Source organism: Lissotriton vulgaris, chromosome 1_1 (genome assembly GCF_964263255.1).
Source record: "Lissotriton vulgaris chromosome 1_1, aLisVul1.2, whole genome shotgun sequence".
NCBI classification, from domain to species: Eukaryota; Metazoa; Chordata; class Amphibia; order Caudata; family Salamandridae; genus Lissotriton; species Lissotriton vulgaris.
Window position 1 is genome coordinate 1,025,377,375 of NC_141685.1, and position 19,029 is coordinate 1,025,396,403.

Sequence of the window (19,029 nt, forward strand, 5' to 3'; positions counted from 1 at the left end):
TGCTTCGACGAGCGCCTTGGGCGTAGCCCTTTTGCTTTTGTCGACTGGCTTCTTTCCTTTTTGAACCGTCGAACCCGATTTGTTCAGTTCGCCGTACTTTGTATTTGAGGCCGAATAAACGGCCTTTGGCTTCGTGGTGGATTCGACGGCCTTTGGCTTCGAGGTGGATTCGACGGCCTTTGGCTTCGAAGGTGTGAATGGAACTGTGGCCTTTGGGTCGGCGCCCTTTGGTTTTATCACCTTCGGTTCGACCACGTTCGGTCCGAAGACTGTCGTGTCGATGAGTCTTGGTTTTAATGTAACCGGCTTTGGATTACGTGTCTCAGAAGGCTCTTTTTGTATGTTCTTAGCCGGGCATTGCGGGGCTGTAGAACTACTATTTTGATCTTGGCTAAGGCCTGATGGCGATGCCTCGACCTGAGTCTCTGATATAGGTGTAGTGTCTATATGGGGCGTTGTACTCCCGGTTCACCCCTCGTCGTCTTCGGAGTCGTCTTCGACGGCTATGATATCTTGTTCGCACTCTTCGACATCGACGATCTGTTCTTGGTCGTCGATATAATAGTCAGAGTCGTTGTTGGAGAATTGATCTCCCTCTTCTTCCGAGTCTTCGGCGTCGATCAGTTCTTCTTCGTCGTCGAAGATATTATCGGGCTCTGGTGCCGACCTCTGCATTTCTTGCCGTACTCTTAGTCAATTCCGGATCGTCTATTTGGACCGGAACCGAGCACAAGCCAGGCAATTGTCTTCATTGTGACCTGGAGATAGGCATTTGTTGCACACTGGATGTTTATCGGTGAGCGGAAACTTTGAGTTGCACTGCGGGCAGTATTTGAATGGGCTCCATTCCATCGACCGTCGGTCCACGAGGCGTCGAGAAGGCCTAATGGCCCGATTTGACGACGGAGTGCAAACTAATTTTGTAGGAGGTTATCGGTACCGATATCAAACAATACCGACGAAACCAGAACGCCTTTTGAAAGTTTTTGTTGATTCCGAACTTGGAGTGCTGGAAAGTGCATCCGAACCCAATGGCGGAAAAAAACAATCTGAGCATGGAGAGGATGCCCATGCGCACTGTTGTCCAAGGGAGGAGCCACCTATCTCGTGATACTTCGAAGACTCTTCCAGGACAACAATGTGCAATCATCCGGACCCAACACTAGGAAGCGATCTATGCACAGATAGGAATTCAGCAGCCCACATGCCTCGAACATATTGTTACACCAGTAGTAACTTGTGCATCTGAAAGAGCCACGTTAGTGATAGATTCTTTACCTTAGAATAGATACCCCAGCAATATCAACCCCTGTGGTGGGTCTGCGAACAAGATTACACCAGAAAGTCACGGAGAACAGAACGGCCAAAGAAGCAGTCTCTCCGGACTTGACTGTCAAGGCAGTAATGCTTGGTAAACGTGTGCAGCGAAGCCCACGTAGCTGCCTGACAAATGTCCTGCAAGGGAACGCCGCGTCCCAAGGCAGTAGTGGCTGCCGCAGCCCTGGTGGAATGGGCACGCAGCCCCAAATGAGGGTTCTTCTTGGCCAGCGAGTAACATGCTTTGATGCACAGAACAACCCACCGAGAGATGGTTCGTTTGTGCACTGCCCAACCTTTTTTGGCGCCCATAAACCAACAAAGAGTTGGTCATCCACCCAGAACTGTTGTGTGCGCTTCAGATGGAATGAGAGCGCACGTTTTGGGTCCAGACTGTGGAGCCTCTCCCTCTTTTGAAGGATGCGGAAGCAGAAAGGTGGGCAAAGTGATGGTCTGCCCGATGTGGAAGGGAGTGACAACCTTTGGCAAGAAAGAAGGACGGGTCCTTAAAACCACCTTGTGCGGATGAACAGAAAGGAAAGTAGGTTTAGAAGAAAGAGCCTGGAGCCCACTCACTCTTCTGGCAGAGGTGGTGGCTACCAGGAAAGCCATCTTTAAAGTGAGAAGACGTAAGGGACAGTTATGAAGGCGCTCAAAAGGAACGCACATCAGACAGGTGAACACAAGATTTAAGTCCCATTGAGCCATTATGAAAGGCACAGGAAGAAACATGTGTGTAATGCCTTTGATAAAATGGTTAACAACCGGGGACTTAAAGAGAAGGCTGATCTGGAAGCCGAAGAAAGGTGGAGATGGCCGAAAGATAACCTTTGATAGTGCCCAGAGCAGAGCCCTGCTGGGCCAAGGATAGAAGGAACAGAAGGACCTCAGAAAGAGGTGAAGAAAGGGGATTTGCTGTGCACCACGCCACAAATGTGTTCCACCTGCAGGAGTATTCAGTCTTAGTGGAGGGAAGCCTGGCTGTCAGAATGACATCACAGACTTCGGGAGGAAGATCGAAAGCTGTCAACTGTCGCCACTCAATTTCCACACATGGAGGTGGAGGCTGGACAGGTTCGGGTAGAGGACTGTCCCCTGCTGCTGCGACAGAACATCCTCCCGAAGAGGCAGTCGGATCCGGGGATCGATAGCCATGCTGAGTAGCTCGGGATACCAGTATCTTCGTGCCCAATCCAGAGCCACAAGGATGACTCTGGCCCAGTTGCGCTGAAACTTCTTCAGCACTCTAGGCAAAAGTGGTATAGGCGGAAAGGCGTACAACAGACCGCAACTCCACTCGCAACGAAAAGCTCGCCAAGCGAGGGCCGCCTTGGGAATTCCAACATGCAGAACTGAAGACAGTGCACGTTCTCTTTGGTGGCAAATAGATCTAACCAAGGCTCTCCCCACTGCTGAAAGAGACCTTGTGCCACGTGAGAGTTCAGACGCCATTCGTGACCCATCAAGCACCGGCGGCTGAGTTCGTCCGCCCTGGATTTCAGAGACCTGCCAGGTGTTGAACCACCAAGGTAATGCCTTTACGTTCCAGCCTTGTACAGAGGCGCAGAGCCCCCTGACAGAATCCACGACCCCACCCCGCCCGGTTTGCTGCAATACCAGATGGCGGTGGTGTTGTCTGAACGCCTACACTGCACTTCCCCGGACAGAGGGAAGGATGCCTTCAGTGCAAGTCATATTGCCTGAAGCTCCAACAAGTTGATATGGAGACGGGACTCCGCCGGAGACCAGAGGACTCTGATCTCCGCCTCTCCCAAGTGGCCTCCCCATCCCAGGAGGGACGCATCTATCACAACTGTGTGCTACGTTTGGGGAAGGGAAGAGGGATCTGCCACTGACCCAATCGCAATTCGTCAGCCACCACTGCAATTTTCGTGCAGCGCCCTCTGAGATCTGGACATGATCGGACAGGTTGCCCTGATGCTGCCCCCACTGGAACTTCAGGTCCCACTGTAGAGCCCGCACATGCCATCTGGCATGTGGAACTAGCAGGATGCAGGAGGCCATCAGGCCAAGGAGCCGGCGGGTCATCCTGACTGAAACCCAGGATAAAGGCTGAAAGATCAGAATCATATCCTGAATGTCCCGGACTCGCTAGTCGGGAGGACAGACCCGAAAGCGTGTCGCATCCAGGACCGCTCCGATGATGGGCACCTTCTGAGAGGGATTCAGGTGCAACTTCGGCACGTTGATGGAGAACCCCAGCAAATGCAGGAGGTCGGCTGTAGTCTGAAGGTGGGTGACAACTGCCTGGGGCGACCCCGCCTTCAACGACCAGTCGTCGAGGTAGGGGAAGACTGACACCCCTGACCTGCACAGGTGAGCTGTGACCACCGCCATCACTTTCGTGAACACCCGAGGGGCGCTGATAAGGTCAAAGGGGAGCACGGCAAACTGAAAATGCTCCTGGCCTACCGTGAACCGCAGGTAACGCCGGTGGGCTGGCAGGACGGGGTGTGAAAATATGTATCCTGCAAGTCCAACGCTACCATCCAGTCTCAAGGGTTGAGGGCAGCCAAGACCTGAGCCAGAGTCAACATCTTGAACTTCTACTTCCGGAGGAATCGGTTGACATTCCTGAGGTCGAAATGGGGCGCAGGCCCCCCTTGTCCTTCTTGGGGACCAGAAGGTATTGGGAATAACAACCACATCCTACTTCTGGCGCTCCATGGCCCCCTTGGCCAGGAGGGCCGTGACTTCCTGCTGGAGAAGCGCAAGGTGATCCCCCGACATGTGGTGGAACTGAGGTGGCATGGCTGGGGGGTAGACCGAAGGGGAGGGAGTAAGCCCTTCGGACAATTTGCAGCACCCACCTGTCCGAAGTGACAGAACGCCAGTGGGGGAGGGGATGTTGAATCCTGCCGCCAACCGGCGTTGGGTGCACCGCAAAGCTCAGACTAGGAAGGCTTTGAGGCGGATGCTGCAGGAGCGGAGGTGGACTGTCGCTCACGCCGGCCCCCTGAGCCGCCATGGTGCCCTCCATGCCTTCTGCTGCACTGGGCCTGGTTCTGCGCAGGCTTTTGACTGAACGAGCGGGCAGGGGCACCCCTTCCATGGCCATGAAAGGAATGAAAGGTACCCATGGACTGATGCGTGGCGGAAAGGCCCAAGGACTTGGCCGTAGCTAGAGTCCTTAAAAACGCTCCAGCGCACTGTCGGCCTTATCACCAAACAGGTGACTGCTGTCAAAGGGCATGTCCATGAACAAAATCTGGACATCGGGAGAAAACCCAGTAGATCTCAACAACGAGTGACGATGAAGCGCCACAGTTATTGAAATTGCCCTACTGAGGGAGTCTGCGGTATCTAAGCCACAACGAATGGTGAATTTAGCCGCATCCTTACCCTCGGCCACAGCCTGGGACCGCACCGCCTGGACCTCCTCCGAGCATTGAGGCACCTGAGCAACTGTATCCCACAATGCGTGGGAATAGCAGCCCAACAGACATGCAGTGTTCACCGAACGCAGCCCCAGGCTGGTCGAGGAGAACATCCGTTTGCCAAACTGCTCAAGCCTTTTGGATTCCTTATCCGGCGGAGCCGCGGGAAAGGCACTCTGGGAGGTCGAAGCCCGAATGATCAAACTCCCGGGCATTGGATGAGTGGTCAGAAAGGCAGGGTCACCCGGCGCCGGACAATGACGCCTGGCGACGGTCTTATCCACAGGGGCCCCTGTGGCCAGTCGCGACCAGTGCCCAACAAGACATCAGTGAGGGCGTCATTAAAGGGCAGCAGTGGCTCAGATGATGTGGACGCCGACTGGAGAACCTCAGTGAGGAGATTAGTCTTTAAGGTGACCGTAGGGAGATCAAGGTTAAGGACCTCAGCTGCCCGACGGAGCACCACTGTGTACGAGGCACCTTTCTCCATAGTAGGCGGGGAGAGGCAAACCCCGGATCAGAGGAGACGTCGAGGCCACCAGCCTCCTCCAAGTCGTCCGCCCAATCCTGCTCAGAGTCACACTGACATGCCAGAGGGTCCTCGGACCCCTCCCAGTCATCCTCCACCTCCACCGTGTGCGGCGCAGACCGCGGCGGAGGGGTAGGGTCCGTGGAAGGAACGAACAGCGTTGAAAACTGCGCCGGGAACGGCACCGGCCGGGGTCGAACCGCCGCAATGTTCCAATTTGGATCCCAGGCGGGAACAAAACGGTCTGGGAACCGGGGTAGAGGTGAGACTAACAGCATCCACTGCGGTGTCGCAGGTGGCGCTGGGGCCGGAGCCGTAGGCAGCGCGGGGGACGGAGCTACCGGTGGAGTCGGCGGTCCAGCAGGATCCTAACACAGGACAGCGGGGCCCAAAGGCGCACTGGCGGAGGCCCGAAGGCGCACTGGCGGGGGCCCGAAGGCGCACCGGCGGGGGCCCAGAGGCCTAAACAGGCAGTCCATGGTAGCAAGAAACTCTTGCATCTGTGCGGGAGTCGCCGACAGACCCAGGTAAGGCGGGTAGGCTGTGTGACTACCAGGCTCCGAAGGAGCCACAGGTGCGGAGCCCCGGTCCCCCTCGTCCACATACAGGGACCGACAGGGGGACGTCGGAGAGCAAAAATGCTTATTCGACTTCTTTTTGTGACGTCTCTTACCAGAATCTGAGGGTGAAGACTTGGAACCCGAGGAGCGGTGAGGGTGGTCCGGCGAGCATTCCCTAGAACGGCCTCAGGACCGCAAACGGTGCTGGGAAGAATGCCGAACCTCAAGCAACTTCCGGTGCCGCTCCCTCAAGGCCTTCGGGGTCATGGCCCGACAATCCAGACAGGACTGAGAGTCGTGGTCACGCTCCAGGCAGCAGAGACAGGCGTCGTGGGGGTCCGCCACTGACATGTTGCGACGGCAGGCCCCAGAGGACTTGAAACCAGACATCCCTACAAGCACCAGAGAAGACCAATCAGAGACAAAAAGTCCCAAAAAAGATAGTAAAAAGTGACTACGGTACGTGCTCTAACCTTATCTGCGCTTACTGGCGCGGAAAAAGAAAGAACTGACATCAACGCGCATGGGTGGCGCCTAAGTAGTCTCCGTGACGTCGGGTCGCGCTTACAACGCCAACGACGGACGGGGAGCCGCATGACGCCACCTACTGATGCACAGAGGTACTGCTAGCAAAACTTTCCGGATCCAGTCTGACGCCTGGGGACATTCTAAGGTAAGGAATCTATCACTAACGTGTCTCTTTCCGATATGGCCCGGTAATAAGCGGTAGGATGAGTTTAGCCCTTGGTTTACAGGTAGGCGATTGTCCCATCTCATCTTTCCTAATTACAGATTTGGTACCTACTACAAATGTGTACTACTGCACATAAGAAATTACCTATCACCCAAAATACTACTGTTTCTTCATGCAATATAATGTAATCATTTTTGCTGCCACTAATTTCTTAATGATGCGGGTCACCATATTCCACATCTATTCTGAACTACTTTGGGCCTGTAATTAAAGGCTATGAAGTAGTAGTCCAGGTGTCTTGTGTGTGAGCAGCAAAACACACAAGATGATGGACGGAATGTTGCACAATGGCAAAACCTTCACCCCCAGTCACAGATCTGGGTTTAATCAATAATTATTTTGCTCACCAAGCCACCCCAGTTCAGACATGGCCATAGGCAAAGCAGTCTTGACCCTGTGCCTCATGGGAACAGTCCAGACCGAACTGCCAAGCCAGGTCTTCGCTGGTCCGGAATTAAGCATCCTAGGACCAGTTTCTGGCTATCAGCCTTCATCAGCCAGGATAGCTGGACTCCAGTGGCGTAGTGAGCACGGGACCCACGTCTGGGCATACCCTTCCCACATAGGGTGAACAGCAAAACACACAAGATGATGGACGGAATGTTGCACAATGGCAAAACATTCACCCCCAGTTTGCTGTTCACCCTATGTGGGAAGGGTATGCCCAGACGTGGGTCCCGTGCTCACTACGCCACTGGAATCAAGCTATCCTGGCTGAAGACGGCTGATAGCCAGAAACCGGTCCTAGGATGCTTCATTCCGGTCCAGGGAAGACATGGCTTAGCAGTTTGGTCTGGACTGTTCCCATGAGGCACAGGGTCAAGGCTGATTTGCATTTGGCCATGTCTGACCTGGGGTGGCTTGGTGAGCAAAATAACGATGGATTAAACCCAGATCTGTGATTGGGGGTGAATGTTTTGCCATTGTGCAACATTCCGTGCATCATATTGTGTATCTTGTGTGTGACCTACTTTGGAGAGTGACCTAAGGAGATATCACTAACAACCTCTCAGTCTCTTTCAGGGCTGACTGACTGTCCAGACCTGGACCCTTCTTGAAGTAAGATATGAAAGAGGGTTCATGGAGGGGGGGTTGTCGTGGCTTGAAGGTGTGGGCTCCAGCTGAGTTGGTGGTTTCTTTCTACTGTAACAGAATCTTTTCTCCTTTACTGCAAAGATTTGTACTGTCAACCCTTATGAGGCTGGTCTGACTCACCTGGTGTTCCACATGACCAAATATCCTGTTTAATGTTGCTATGTGAAGGCCACCCATTGTGCACAGGCTTACTTGACTAACAAATTGTTTCTTACCTGTCGGTGTTGTTTTGCAGCTTGAAGATCTTTCTGGATTCACTATGCTTTGCATTATTCCGCAATCTAGTGGTTGGGTCCGGAATCATAGTCTTTTTTCTTTTTTTTCGTAGCCCAGGTGGGCGTCGACGTCACACCTTTTGGTGTCCATCCTGTGACATTTGCACGCTTCCTGTGGAAGCTCCCACCTTTGGGCGCCATCTTCAGATTCTTTTTTTCTTGTTTTTGTGTCATTGTTATCCATCCTTTTCCAATCATTTCAGGTTCTTCCTTCTTTTTCAAGGAACTTCAGGTTTGTCTCTTTTAAAGAGTTTGACTGTATATTGTCTTTGTATTCCCTCCTCCTCCTGTCTCCTCTTTCTGGCGGAGGTGGGTGGGTTCGCTAGTGAATCCAGAAAGATCTTAAAGCTGCAAAACAACACCGACAGGTAATAAACTATTCGTTTTGCAGCATGAATCTTTCTTGATTCACTATGCTGTGCATAGACTTTGTAGCGGTTTGTTATGTTTGTGGCGGCTGGGTGGAAGATGAGCGTTGGTTGTTGAATATATGTTGAAACACTTTCTGTCCTACTTGTGCTTCCTTCTTCATTTGTATATCCACACAGTAGTCCTTAGTGAACGTGTGCACTGAAGCCCATGTTGTCGTCAGGCATAGGTCTTGAATCGGTGTGTTAGCCAGGAAGGCTACTGTTGCTCCATTGTTCCTGATAGATTGGGCTTATGCCCTTCATAGTAGTTCTTGCCCTGCCTGCTTGTGGCAGAATTGTATAGTTTGTGCGATCCATTGTGCGATGGTGCCCTTTGTTACTGGTCTTCCCATGAAACTGCTTGCGAAGGACACAAAGAATTGCTTTGTGCTCCTGTGCTCTATAGTTCTTTCAATGTAATGCATTACTGCCCTTCTAGCGTCCAGAGTGTGCAGTGGCCTCTCTGCGCTTGTGGCTGGTTTCTGAAAGAAGCTTGGTATCTGCATTGTTTGGTTCATGTGAAGCCTTGACACCACATTTGGCATAAAGTGTGGGTCCGTTCTCATTACCACCCTGTCATTGTGTATTTGGATGTAGGGTTCTTGTAGTGTTAGCGCTTGCAGCTCGCTTACCCTGCGTAGCGAGGTGATTGCCACTAGAAAGGCTGTCTTCATTGTGAGCATTTGTAGTGAGGCTTTATGGATAGGTTCAAAAGGCATCTTCATAAGCTCCGTTAGGACTAAATTAAGGTTCCATGCCAGTGGCGGCATCCTCTTTTGCGGGGCGATCCTTTTATCTCCTTCCAAGAATCTCTTTACTACTTGGTATGTAAAGAAGCTCTTTCCCATTTCTCCTCTTGTGTAGGCTACTATCACTGCTAGGTGTACTCTCAGTGAGGCAGAGCTTAGGTTCGCTTTTAGCAAGTGTGTTAAATATTTTAGCACGGTTGATTCCTTGGTCATTTTCTTGTGTAGCCTTTTCCTGATGCACTATAGTGTGAATCTTTTCCATTTCGCCACATAGCACCTCCGTGTGGTGGTTCTCTTTGCCTCCCGTAGCACCCGCAGTGTGCTCTCTGGGAGTTTCAGGTGGGCAAACTCTACGTCTTCAGGAGCCATGCCGCTAGGCAGAGTCTCTCTGGCTCTGGGTGGAGTATCTCCACGTTTTGCATGGTGAGCAAGTCCTTTCTTTTTTCGAACTTGTGAGGTGGTCCTTGCGCCATCGCCACTATTTGTGAGAACCAGGACTGCCTGGCCCACTGTGGTGCCACCAGAATCTGTGTCATGTTGCTGGTTCTGCATTTGCTGAGTACATGGTCTATCAGTGGAATCAGCGTAGGCAAATGTTTTCGACCAGCTTATCCATGGGGCATTCCCCTGGGATTGTTGCCCTGGTTGCCTGGATGCAAAGTATTGGCATTTTGCATTCTGGTGTGTTGCAAATAGGTCTATTTCTGGTGTCCCTCACTTCTTGAATAGCTTATGCGTTTGTTGTGCATTGAGCTCCCACTTGTGGGATGCTGATGTCTGTCTGCTGAGCCTGTCCGCCTCCACGTTCTTTCCTGGTAGGTGTATAGCCAAGAGGTCTATTTGTAGAGGGATGGCCCATCTCCATATCTCCTGCACTAGGTTGGATAGTGCGACTGATTGTGTTCCCCCCTGTTTGTTAATGTAGAACATTGTTGTCAGTTTATATCAACACTCTCTGCTTGTACAGTTGTTTCTGGAAGGCTTTTAGGGCAAGGAACAGGTCTTTAGTTCTAGTTAGTTGATGTGCTTGATCGCATCTGTTGGAGTCAGCAGACCCCGCACCTTGAGCTGGTTCATGTGTGCTCCCCATCCCCCCTCTGGGATGAGTCTGTGGTGATGGTCACTGTTGGGTTTGATGGTGTTAAAGGCTTCCCCTTTATGTTCTCCTTGTTCCACCACGCTATCTCCTCCTGCACTGTGTGCGTTACAACCACTAGATCTTCCCAACTCCCTGTAGCTTGTGACGATTGTTGTTTGAGCCATTCCTGGAATGGTCTCATGTGGAGTCGTATATTGGGGACTAGGTGTATGCATGACACCATCAACCCGATGATCTTGATCACTGTCCTCACTGTCGGAGGTTGCCCCTTCTGGTATTGACGTGTCTCCTTCAGCAGGGCAAGGGTTCTCTTGTCGCTGGGGAACACCTTGCTCTGCATGGTGTTTATCTGTGCGCCTAGGAAGATCTTCACTTGTTCTGATTCCATTGAGGATTTTGCCCAGTGGTATTGAGAATTCTAGTTCTGTCAGTGTTTGTGTGACCCTCTGTGCATGTCTGACATTGTTTGTAGGAACGTGCTTTTATTAGCAATTCGTCGAGGTAGGGGTATACATGAATCCCTTCCCTTCGTAGGTGCGCTGCTACTGCAGCGAGGCACTTGGTGAAGACCCTTGGTGCGGATGTGTGCCAACGCCACAGGAAGGACAACAAAAGGTGGGACGTCGACGCCCACCTAGGCTACGATTTTTTTTTTTTTTTTTTTTTTAAAAGACTACGATTCCGGACCCAACCACTTGACCGTGGAATAATGTTCAGCATAGTGAATCCAGAAAGATTCACGCTCTAAAACATAATTGTTATACACTTACTTCAGCAACTCTGTGAAAACACCTGCTTGGTTTTCTTAGTTGCAACTGGGACTGCGACCCCGCTTTGCTTGGTTGCAGCAACTGTGGATCAAGTGTAATTACACTTAAACTTGAATAAAAATATATAATTTAAAAAAATTGGAGGGTTCATCAGTTTCCTGTGCTCTAGACACGTGGTAGGTTTGCATTTCACTGCCTGGGGGCCACGAGTAATCTCCCAGATGTGACCAAAATCTTCAAAATACAGCAATTGTGGCATCAACCTTCAATATGATAAACCCTGGCGGCTTCTATGATCTGCTCTGGGTCTAAGAGTGTTCAGTCCAATTTATAAATGGCTCATAACAGTGTGCTCAAGCTTTAGGCAGGGAATTAGACCCCAGAATAGCGACTGGACACAATATAGAGGACAAAATATATATCGTAAGGTAAGAAAGTCTAGATTTACTATATCCAATTCTACATATATTAACCACCAGAGTACATACATATTCAAAGTGTGTAGATCTGGAGCTAGGAATAGTAAATCTGTACTTCCTTACATGCACTTACCTTTCAATATTTTGTCCCTCCATATTCTGTGAGTTGATAATCGGTTGTAGAATCTTCAGGTAGCAAAGCACATACTCGTCCTCTGGCTCTGCTGAGTGTGTCACAACATTTAAAAGTAGTTACATGCTTGGATGAGATGAATTAGTTCAGGTATATGACCTAGGCCTCTGGCCACAGGCTCTTTATAACAGCTGCTGTTTTGTTCTTAGGCGTTTTTGTCTTTGTTAGTTTTAATCACCGAGTTCAAATTTTGGGAGAGGATGTGCACAAGAGGGCAATAATAGAGAAAGGCCTCCAGGAGTCTACGCTTTTCTGTGCAGTCTTTCTTCTAAGTTTTTTTTCTTCAAAATCTTTATTTTTGGTAAAAATAAACATACATCTTATATGTTTGTTTCTTTTTGTGTATAATATTTTTTTTAATTTTAAACATGCTCCATTCCTGCTGTTACTGATCACTTTTCTTAATTATGTAAGTCATAAGTGAAACAGATCTGTAGTACTAAAGCAGAATTTAAGTTGTAAAATATAGGTTGATGTCTAAAATTGCCTGCGCCAAATATTTCCCTTCCCCATTGTATACTAGGCTGGTCACTGTTCTGAGCATCAAAAAACTTCTTAGAGACACACCACAACCCCCTAAACTTTAATTCGTGCAATTGAGGAGAAACAAAATCTTCCAGAGTCAACCACTTAAAAGTAAAACATGTTACCTGCGTTGTTGGGCACTGAAACTCCAGGAGCACCAGTGGGCTAGCGCACTTAATGATGTTGAAGTAAAATAGGAAAGGTTTGTTCCTGAAAGAAGTGAGAAAGAAGTGAAAAACAAGTGCAGTTACTAAATCCATATTGTTGCCCTAGGAGGTCTGTAGGTTTCTGTGTTGACAAGAGGGGGACTCATGCAATGGAGCAAAGCAACCCTGGTGGGCATGGGGGCTGTCCTTCTCGGACTGCTGTAGGGGCACGGTGCAGAGATAAAAGTAATGCTCTTCACTAGGGCTGTGGAAGCTGCTGCACTTAAAGTATCCAACAGAGTTTGCATGCCTTAATTGATAACTAGACCTCAACCCACCCATTTTATTAAAACTAAATCCGATCGCAGCAGTTACTGGGTACTTACTCATTCGGGGTGCCTGCCTGTCCACAGAACTGTCCCCGGCTGTCTGTAGGGTAGATCACCTTCCTGGGATCTCCGTGCGTCCACGCTATATAAATGAGAAGTAGATTCATAAATCACACAAGTTGCCATTATGTTCGGGCACCAATATGGACGTGTCCTGGGAGCTGGAGTGGAGTCTCTGGACCAGCCCTAGCGCCTGATGTGCAATCTCAGACTGGTATGTGGCTTAAATCAGGTCATGCTGCTGGTTCCATGACCTAACTGGTGCCATATTAGGAGTCTGGTGTGTCCTCCATGGCCAGTCTTGAGACCCTGAGGGTATCCAGTGACTTTTTTGGACACTCCAGGTGCTTAATATGGGTTCTTGGGACATTTCCAGGAGTTGGTATAGAGTCCTGAACCTCTTTCCTGGAACTGTTGGTGTGCAGTCCAAGGCCAGTCTGGGGTAATTATGGAGCCTAATATGGAGATCCCAGAGTCTGGATGGGTAAAATCTCCAAAGATTGGTGGGCAAGCCCCCAGGCTGAGCTGACCAGCAGGGCTTAGGTCCACCAATGAAAAGGCAGAAAGGAGGAGCAAGAACATCCCTGAAAGCAATGTCATCTGCCCGAGGATGAATGCTTGCTCTGCTGAGCAGCATTTCTTTCTTCATCAAAAGAGGATACATTTTAGGCACAAGTGTAAAGGGGCAGAGCATGTGGATCACTCAACACTGTATTTTAGAAGCTCCTTCAAAATAGTAAAAAAGATAGGTTTCGAGATCACTTTCTGCTAAAGTGAATTAGTAAGAGTCATGAAAATTGACAAAATTAGTTCATGAATGTCTCAAACGATGGCATTCAACAACTCTTGCCTGAGCCGTGAATTTGCCAAAAATACTGCTCATGCAACATCTCCAAACACTCATTAATGTCATGTGGCTCAAATTTAGCTTAAAATTCCCTAACAAAATGATCAAGTGGAACCCGCTGCATTTCGGACTAACCACACGCCCTTCTCTATGGCGTAGAGAATTGAACCAGCGGTGGATGTGACAGCGCCGCTGGGAGATGATTTGAGATAATAACCCCCTGATGAAGGGCTTGTAGTTCGCCCGAAATGCAGCGGGGAATCCGAGAGCTGAGCAATATTTTTGTTGTAGAATTCTTATTAATTCACATGGAAATATGTTTTGACATGATTTACAGAAAAGAAAAAGACATCCAAATGAGGAGTTAAATATTTAACTAACCTAAGGAACAATGTAAACAAACAAAAAACGGCAATATTTAACCATATTACACTATTACCCACTATGTATTTTCTACACATGGGGAGCACGCCCATTGTCTTGGTAGCAGAAAATAGCCTACCACCACTAATGTGGACGGGCCGCTGCTAAACATACTAGTGCCACTAGAGGTGGTGACCACAAACTGGGCGAGTCCCTGGGCGTTGTTGCTGCACTTGTATGTCTGCTGTCCCCTTAGAGGACTACAGAGATCAGGACACTGGCGCCATTGTTGCCAAAGCATGCATCTGCAGAATCAGATGACCGGTGAATTGTAGACACTGGAGACATTAACCCCCGCCTCACCCGTTCCAGCCTAAGATGTGTTACATTGGACGTGACACCCCCACCTCCTATCCAACCAAGGAGTGCCTGTTACTTTACTACAAGCATTTCCCTAGTTAATGCCTCGCCCCTTCGCCCAGTCCCTGGCCCCGATGTTCCTGCAGACTCCGCACTACCAAACAGATACTTACCCACAATCCCCACGATGAAGTAGCCAATGATGCAGATGACGAGAAGGATGCAACAGATGATGTCCGTGCAGCCCCTGCCGGAGAGAAGCACAAAGTGCAGTTTTTAAATCAGCGACCAGTAGCAGAATCTAGCAATTTTCTGTGACCTTCCCAATATTGTCCGATATTACAACTTGGATCAAGTTATTCGGCCGCGATCAACAATTGGTTAAGTTCAGGTCAGGAATAGAGTTCTGGTCTAGTGATGCACCAGTTAGAAACGACTAAATCAAATCGTCCTCCTTCAGAGTGGGAGCCCAGTAAGTAGATTATTCGAATGTTATGCCTCGCCCGGGCAATGCCAGAGGGGCCGGTGTCCGAGTTCTGCTGTGGGCTGCTTTGTTGAGCAGTCTGGGAGTGAAGGAGTGAAGGGGTGGGGTGGGGGGGGGGGGTGGGGGGGGGGGGGGGGTTATTTGGACGCTGTCTCTATTGTTCGAATACAGCCATCGGCCCAAAGGTATCCGAGTGGCCTTTCTCGAGGGAGATGGGCGCTCATTACCTCAGTTTAGCAACAGACAGAGGTGTCACTCCCATTAATGTGCGCACATACTGAGCGGGGGGCGGGGGCCGGAGTAGAAGTGGCATAACTTGTTTCACCACTGTAAACTAACGTGTGCATTTGTTTTACCCCCCTAAAGTTTTTTTTATAAGATTACGCCAAGCAGTGATTTTAGGAGTGATTACGCAAATGTGGGCAGATTTTTTTTTTTACGTGCCCGGCCAGATTTTTAATCCCAATCCAACCCTGCTCCCAGGAGAGAGTAAGTGGGGCCCTCTGTACCCCATTTAGAGCAGTCATATTACCAAACATAAGTTATGGGGCACCCTTTATCTTTCTTGTATTAGAGCCAGTGGCCCCCTTGCCGCCACTGTTTCCCCCAGTAATAAGGTGGCCTGATGTTACTCTTTGGGGTCTGGCTGCTTAGCCGCCTGGTGTGCGCGTGTCGCCGGCCCGGCGGGCGACTCTGAACTCTGCACAAGCCACTATGCTCTTGGGACCCAGAGAGCTCTCACTCCAATCTCTGCACTCAATAACCTCTCTCCCGGCCCAGTGGCGTAGCTAGACCTATTGCCGCCCGTCCCGGAGTTTTCCGCCCAAAAGCCCAGGAATAAAATCACCAAACCCATTCAACAAAGGAACCTCCGCTCTAAAGGAGCATCTCGCCTCAAAATCCCACCATACAAGAAAAAAAACATGGGTGGCACATCCTTCTCTGTTCAAGCAGCCCAACTATGGAACTCCTTACCCCCCAACACAAGGTCCACCAACAACCACCTTATCCTCAGAAAAATACTCTAGAATTGACTCTTCCCCACATAAGCACCATACGCAAACATAAATTTACAGCATATCCCTCTGTATATAAGCATTTGTTTTCACTATAGATATGTACCTATCTTTGTGTACTATTTTGTATAAACATGTAAAATAATTAGGATTGTTGAGAGAAAAAAATAAATAAAATCATCTTTGGTCTACATGTACATACTTCCATTGGGCATCCATGTACCTTCCATGTACTGGATCTGTGTGTCTGTTACTTTTCTCCTGAAAAAGCATATGCAATGCACTACCCTATTTCTCATCCTATGCCTCCTATCAATATCTTTAATCTACATATACTTACCTCCTTTATGTATCTATATACTTTCAATGTACTTATGGATCTATATATTTATCACTTTCTTCTAATTTAGCATTTCCAATGCATTACCCTATTTCTCAGCCTATACTTCGCTCAATATCTCTTCTAGCCCAACCTTCGGACTCATCTCAAACTTCTTTCTACTACTCTTTCCAATGCACAACCCTATCTCTCATCCTAATCATCTATCAATAGATCCCCTACATCCACTCTCTCATTATCCCAAACCCCATACCACTAATACGATCGCCAAATTAACCCTTTCTAGACTCTCTCCTACACTACCCCTCCTTGCATCATCTGACCTCTTTTTACTATACTGATCCCCTAAAACAAACCTTTCTAAATTCTTCCCTCTGACTCCTCCCCACAAAAACTCCTTTTACCCATTCAAAAGGCTCCTCCTACTGCGAAGACCTAAAAAAAAAAATAATCCTTCACTCTTATCCCTCCACTATCCTTTTCAATCAAGATTAACAGACTAACATGTTCACTTCTCAAATTCCATATTCAACTAATTCACCACTAATCCTTTATTGGGTTCCAGAGTAGCGCGCTACTCGCCAATAAAGAGTCACAACACCCCATCAGGTTACAAGTGCTATATAAATGCAAACCTTTTTCCTTTTCTACCCCTCCCCAACCCTTCTCAATCCTAATAACTGACTAACATATCCACCACTAAAATTACTCTCATGTTTCACCATACTAATTCAACACTAATCCTGATGGGTTCCAGAGTAGAGTGCTACTTGCGCTTCAAAACCCCATCAGGGGTAGCAAGATATATATATATATATATATATATTTCCCTCTTCTATCCCACCACCTCCCTTCTCTACCCAAATAACTGAATAACATATCCACTACTCAAATTACTTTATATTTTACTATAGTAATTTTCAACACAAATCCTTTATGGGTTCCAGAGTGGCGTGCTACTCGCCAGAAAATAGCTTCAACACCCATCAGGGGTAACAAAGTGCTATATGAATGCAAACCTTTCTTCCCCTTTTATCACTCCGCTATCCTTCTCACTCCAAATAATCTGACTAAATATCCACCACTGAAATTACTTCATATTTCACCATAATAATTCACCACTAATCCTTTATGGGTTTGCTGAATAGCGTGCGTCAACAAGCGCTATATAAATACAAACCTTTTTCCTCCTCTATCCTTCTGCTATCATTCCAAATCCAAATTACTGACTAACCTATCCAACACTTGCATGTTTCACTATACTAATTCAACACTAATCCTCTATGGGTCCCGGAGTAGCGTGCTAATCGTCGAAAAAGCGCTTTGACGCCTTGTCAGGGGTAGTAAACGCTATATAAATGTAAATACAATACATACAAGAGGAGGGGGGATAGCGGTCGACCCTAGCTAAGTCACTGGGCCGGCCTTAGAGGTACTCCACCATGGTTTAAGAGGACCCAAGAGCTAAACAGATGGGTACAGCCTAGTCCCGAGGTGGAGGGGGGAATCCACTGGGGTGATCTGCGTCACACTTCCGTTCCTGAGAAGAGAATGGCTTGCTTGTAATTTGGGGTCAATAACACTAAGCAGGAGAGGCCTGCACGTCACAAAGAGCCACTAACCCGTATAATAGCTCAGGTACCCAATTCCTTTTTAGCTCTTGCCTAACTGACAGCACAGCCGGTCTGGCTGCCCTAGTCCTACCAGACATCGCTACCAAGTTGCTAAAGACCTGCAGTGGCAGCTGCTACAGAACAGGGATGGTAAAAAAAGAATACAAGATCACTTAGACCTATGAACAGGCAGCCCCTCTCCTCACTCCTCTTCATGACTCCAAGCAGCACTGAAGCACACAGGCTCCCAGACTCCCCTAAGCCAATCACAATGCCGCTGTCACCAGCATGACAGCAGTGTAGAGATTGGTCTGAGCGGCCTGTATGGCCGCTCAGACAGTGCCTGAGAGCCTGGGACAGTTATCCACCCAGCTGTGCAACACAGCCCGGAGGGGAAAGGCCAAGTGTGCATGTCTGTTTGGTCGGCCCAAGACAGCCGGCTAAACTGTCATGAGCCCTTATGGTGCACCAACCACTCCTCCTCCCTATGACCACGGCCCGCCCCACTAGAATCGGATTGGTAACGCCGACACTCTGGCAATGCCCCAGGGGCCGGTATCCGAATTCCAGCTGTGGGAAGCTTTTTTGAGCAGCCAGGTGGTGGTCGGTTTGGGCGGTTACTGAATTGTTGGTGCCCGAGTGGCCTTTCTGGACGTAGATGAGCGTCCATTACATCCCTTTTAACACAGGGGTGTCACTACCTTTCTCTCGCTGGGCCCGCCCATTAATATATGCATACTGAGTGGGAGCAGTGGGCTGAGCAATAGTAGCCTCACTTGTTTTCAGGTGTGTTTCACCAGTGTACATTTTTTTTAAACCCCTCCTCCCCCCTTTTTTTTTATATAAAATTTTCGCCACAGCAGTGTTCTGCGGAAACGCATTGTGCAAATGTGGACCACTTTTTTTAGCATGCTCGGGCCGATTTTTTTATCACAATCCAACCCTGCACCCCACCCTAACCTGGCCCATAGCCCGTACTAACAAGCATTGGCATAGCCAATAGGTCTCACATTTGGGACCTTATAAGTATTTAGCCATGCAACAGTTGGTGTTGTTGCACCAAGGATATTCTGCTGCATAACTAAATACTTATAGGGTCCAAAATTCAAGACCTATTGGCTATGCCAATGCTTGTTTGTTTTTTGTTGCGGTTTCGTTTAAGTTGCCAGGCCAACAATAGCTGACATGGTTTTTGTTAACAGTTCTTTGAATCAAATGAACTTGTTTTCATTGCTCTGAATGTTGTTTCCATTCTGTTTGTAGGAAGCAGTCACTCCCGGGAGTGTGGGGCTGCCTAGCTGTGCGCATGCGCCGAACTTTGCAAATGAGAAAAAGCCTGGTGCAGGCGCAATTTACAAGTGTGGAGTGAGTGAGCCCC

The 19,029-nt window shown here is 48.9% G+C and overlaps 1 protein-coding gene across 4 annotated transcripts in view; it reads right to left on the reverse strand.

The window, feature by feature from the left end:
- Positions 1 to 19,029, reverse strand: part of SLC44A2 (solute carrier family 44 member 2 (CTL2 blood group)) — a 376,289-nt gene that overhangs the window by 130,836 nt on the left and 226,424 nt on the right. For all 4 annotated transcript variants that reach the window (XM_086961742.1, XM_086961734.1, XM_086961726.1 and 1 more), the window contains exons 3-5: positions 14,372 to 14,445; positions 12,626 to 12,710; positions 12,219 to 12,303 (exon numbers count right to left, since the gene is read on the reverse strand). In XM_086961742.1, coding sequence (XP_086817868.1) covers positions 12,219 to 12,303; positions 12,626 to 12,710; positions 14,372 to 14,445 — 244 coding nt within the window. The remainder of the gene's footprint in view (positions 1 to 12,218; positions 12,304 to 12,625; positions 12,711 to 14,371; positions 14,446 to 19,029) is intronic.